Source organism: Arachis duranensis, chromosome 5, assembly GCF_000817695.3.
Source record: "Arachis duranensis cultivar V14167 chromosome 5, aradu.V14167.gnm2.J7QH, whole genome shotgun sequence".
Lineage (NCBI taxonomy): Eukaryota > Viridiplantae > Streptophyta > Magnoliopsida > Fabales > Fabaceae > Arachis > Arachis duranensis.
In genome coordinates, this window is record NC_029776.3 from 18,214,503 (window position 1) to 18,218,592 (window position 4,090).

General features: G+C 35.9%; 1 protein-coding gene across 1 annotated transcript; it reads right to left on the bottom strand.

Moving 5' to 3' along the window:
• Positions 1-143: 143 nt before the first annotated feature.
• LOC107488556 (serine/threonine-protein kinase STY13) lies at positions 144-3,820 on the bottom strand. Its single transcript, XM_016109313.3, has 7 exons — positions 3,400-3,820; positions 2,491-2,841; positions 1,796-1,917; positions 1,320-1,531; positions 1,057-1,231; positions 815-949; positions 144-725 (listed from the first exon to the last, which is right to left on the bottom strand). Exons 2-7 carry the CDS (start codon positions 2,807-2,809, stop codon positions 519-521), a joined length of 1,170 nt encoding a protein of 389 aa, XP_015964799.1. The 5' UTR covers positions 2,810-2,841; positions 3,400-3,820; the 3' UTR covers positions 144-518.
• Between the last annotated feature and the right edge of the window lie 270 nt (positions 3,821-4,090).

Sequence of the window (4,090 nt, forward strand, 5' to 3'; positions counted from 1 at the left end):
ATCTGAGCAACCTGATCCTACCGAACCTGATCCTACCGAACATGGTGTTCCGTTTTTTGTCAGGAGAACATCTGATAAGTTTCCTATACTTTTATATCCAAATACCTTAGTTATTTCTGATTTTCTTTTTGTAAAAAATGTAATTCTGATTAATTGACCAACTCTCACTATAAACAAGAATGAATGTGTAGGTAACAAGGCGCCATTGTTAATAGGGGAAATTTTCATTAGATGTATCAAACCCCCCTTTCATTTTTCCATGCACAGATGAAACCAGTTTTCAGGACTATATCTAAGAAGCAATGAATTCACCCCTTCAATCAAAAATTCAAAAAAAAAAAACGAAAAATCCCTCCCTTTTTTTTCCTTCTCTCTTGACCATCATTATTTTCAGTCAATCAAGAAGGGAAGTTGAGTTGAAAACTGGCAACAACCATAAAACACAAATTGCCAGTTCCACTGCTTCTCACCCCATCTCTTACAAGACATGAAAAGATGGGATAATTAAAAGGACTCAGTTAGGGACCTCTGGCTGGTGCAAAACAGAAGCAACCTGGACTCTCATCTTCAGGTATCATTCCCCCACCTCTGCTTGTATCCAGTGCTTCTAGCATTGTCACCACGTCCTTCATTTCCGGCCGTTTGTTTGGATTCGCATCCCAGCATCTTTTCATGATATTTGCCATGCCACTTGGACAACATCTCGGAATATCTGGTCGTAAATTCTGACAAACAACAGGAAATCCGTGAATCATAGCCATAGGCAAACATGCTGTTGTAAATTGCTCTTTAGACAGTTCGTCTTATGACTAACCTGACGAACAACTGCAGACGATATATCAGCGAAGCTTAGATTTGGATAAGGCATGTCGCAGCAATAAATTTCCCACAAGCAGATGCCGAAGCTATACACATCACATCTCCTGTTGTAAGGTTTACCATCCAGGACCTACACATGATAATGCCAAGATTAAAGCCACCTCTTGTTTCCAATCTTGAAAAACATGATTCATATGATGCTTATTATTTTTCAAAAAAGCATCAGCACTTCAATACCTCGGGCGCCATATATCCAAGTGTTCCGGTTTCACCCGTCATGTCACTTGGATTCAAAGCTTCAACACGAGCAACTCCAAAATCAGCTATTTTCAGTTTCCGGCTGGTATCTAGCAACATGTTCTCTGTTTTAACATCTCGATGAACAATCCTCATTGAGTGTAGATAGCTAAGACTGCAAATTTTAGGGGGAAAATGCATTTTATTTTAATATTAGATTTAAAATTTCTAAGTATAGAATTATTACAGAATACAGTACTCACCCCCTGGCAAGGTCTAAAGCCAGCTGTACCACAATCTTATAAGCAAGTTTCCTCCTCCTATTCTTTATCAAGTATTGTTTTAGCGTTCCGCCAGGGAGAAACTCAACAATGACACAACATGCCCTTGAAGGGGGAGGAGGATTGTTATCAAAACTTGAAGGGTTTTTCGGGGGAATCTTAAGATTTGAAGTACCCATTGAAGCTCCGACAAACTGTTGCAGAAATTAATACAGACATCATTATTAAGCTGAGCAGTTATTTCTAGAAGCAAATTTTAGTTGATAATCTTGAAACTAATTCATATCGCTCTGAGAAAGGAAAGAAATACTCGAAAAACGAAAACTAAACATGTGGATAATATCAGAGCAAAGTTCAAACTTTTCTGTGAAGTATGCTATGTTTTATCAACATTGTCATGTGTCAAATAATGATCATTAATAAAATAAGTGAGAGTGAAGAAGACTTTGAGGTTTTACTTTGGTGACATTTGGATGGTCAAGTTTGTGCCAAACAGCGACTTCCTGCCTAAAAGATGCACGTAAAGCGGCAGTTTCAGCAGCAGTAGCTACACCATCCTCACCCCAGTCCAAAACTTTCACTATAAAAATTCAAGACGGCAGCATAGTGGTTATAAAAACAATATTTTCATTCCGCAATATGCTTGCGGACTCAAATGGATATTATAATTAGAATGATGCCTTTATATTCAACATATGCATACCATTCCAACACTTTTGTCTTTTCTCAGCAAAACAAGACAAATGCCACTTTTCTTTTGTCATTAATGTATTATTATAATTAGAATTAGTTACTTTTCGTTTGATAAAAATCAACATAAATTCAAGTAATATAAAACATCAAGGTTTTAGGCAGCCAGCACTTGCCATTAGAAGCAATTTCACTTCATTATTAAAAAACAGATGTGCCTTCCAACACAAAGATGATAAAAGGAAGAAATTTGGCTTTTCAATCAAATTTCATTTTTCTTTTTCTTGGAAAACATGCCAGAAGAGATATTAGATCACAAGTTATTTCGAAAACTCCATTGAGGATTTGAGACTATATTCTCTTGCAGGTAATATCATTAGCCAAATGTTTAAATAATAAAAATGTTGAAAACATCAAATGAAAAACATATAAAAAAAAAAAAAGGTTAATGAGATGCAAATACCTGCAACATCTTGTGAATCATAAGTGCCCCTGTAAACAGTTCCATAAGCGCCATGAGCAACTGCATACCTTAAATCCAATTTGGCCAAATCAATCTCCCACTCCTCCTTTGGCCTTTTAACGTCGAGGCTCATCGTTCTCGACCAAACCTTGCTCAGGTGCTTTTCTAACTGGGCATCCAAACTCTTGAGATCAATTTTATCAGCTCTGAAGATCATGTCTTTGCTGCTCTGGTTTCCAGTACCCTTCATCTTTGAATTCAGAGCTCCTACCGCTTCACATTCTGGTTTCCTCCTCCCATTCTCACCATCCGAATCCATCTTCAACACCCTAAATTATCGAATTTCGACAACTAGGATGGCAACCAACTAAGTTATTTAGACAGCAGAATTATTTTCAAAAAAGAAAAAAGAATTTGAAATATTTGTGTACAACATATATTTTCTAAAGAGAAAATGATAACGGCAATTGTAGAACCTCCCTTCTTATATACCCTTAAGGCCTAGAATTTTTTTTCCCTTTTGGTATGAACACTCAAGCCCAGAAAACTGACTCATCGTGATTAAAACCAAGAACTCATTCCTGGCCAACCACTTATTCTATTGACTTCTAAATATGAAGAAATAGTATCAATAAAAAATTACATAAAAAAAAAAAAAGAAAATAAATAAAGGTATCTTCGAAAGTACAAACCTTTAAGAGAATCAAGCAAACAATGAAGGAAAACTAAAAACTTGCAAGGACCCCCACAGAAAGCAAAATAAAAACAGATTAAGAATTACGCTAAATAAGAGATAGCAACAGAAGCCACAGGCGAGAAAATTGACTTTTTTTTAGGCCACCCAAAATTTTCTTCCTTACTTCTTTTTTCTTTGAACAAAAAATAAAAGAGGGTGCGTGAGATGGATACCTTTTAAGGTGTTGGAGGAATCAAAGGGTTTGTTTGGGTTTGGAAACAAGAGAGAAAGTAAGTTTTGCAGTTGTTGTCATCACCAATTCAGAGACGTTGCCCAAGAGAACGAAGGCTACATTGAAATTGAGGGTTCAGTTTCTGCCTTGTTCTGAATTGTTGCAAAAAGGAGCGATTTTGAAGGGTGAAACCGATTCCAAGCCAGCATGCAGACCACCCCAAATTGAAACCAGCGGTGATGGAATCGCTGGTGTTCCCTAAAATGAGGTGGACGAACAAAACAAAACAACAATCTCTGAGAGACAGAGATAGAGAGAGCGGCTGTTATGTTATGTTATATTAAAAGCCTGGTTTTTCTGTTTCCTTTTAAAACCAATGTATATTCTTAGTCCAACAAATTTTATTAAATGAATTTCATTTCCATGTACGCTAAGATTAAGATCTTTGCTTTTGCATTGGTACCATTGTTAAGTGTAACGGTTTGTTTGGTTCATGACAAATCAAGCATCTTTTGTGTTTGATAATTGGATGTGTGTGTTTTGTGTACATCAACATTAAATTTATATTTTTAAATACCAACAATAACTTTGTTTTTTCAACTTGAGTAGTAAGTTTAAAAAATAAAATAAATAAGTTCTGTACAATTTTTTGTTATATTTAAATAAATGAGAGAGAGTCGTTATTTTTGTGG

Coding starts and splice junctions, on each gene's coding strand:
- LOC107488556 (XM_016109313.3), bottom strand. CDS start 2,809: ATGGATTCGGATGGTGAGAATGGGAGGAGGAAACCAGAATGTGAAGCG. Junction 1,532..1,795: donor ACCATCCAAATGTCACCAAA/GTAAAACCTCAA, acceptor TTTCTGCAACAG/TTTGTCGGAGCTTCAATGGG. Junction 950..1,056: donor TTGGATATATGGCGCCCGAG/GTATTGAAGTGC, acceptor TATCATGTGTAG/GTCCTGGATGGTAAACCTTA.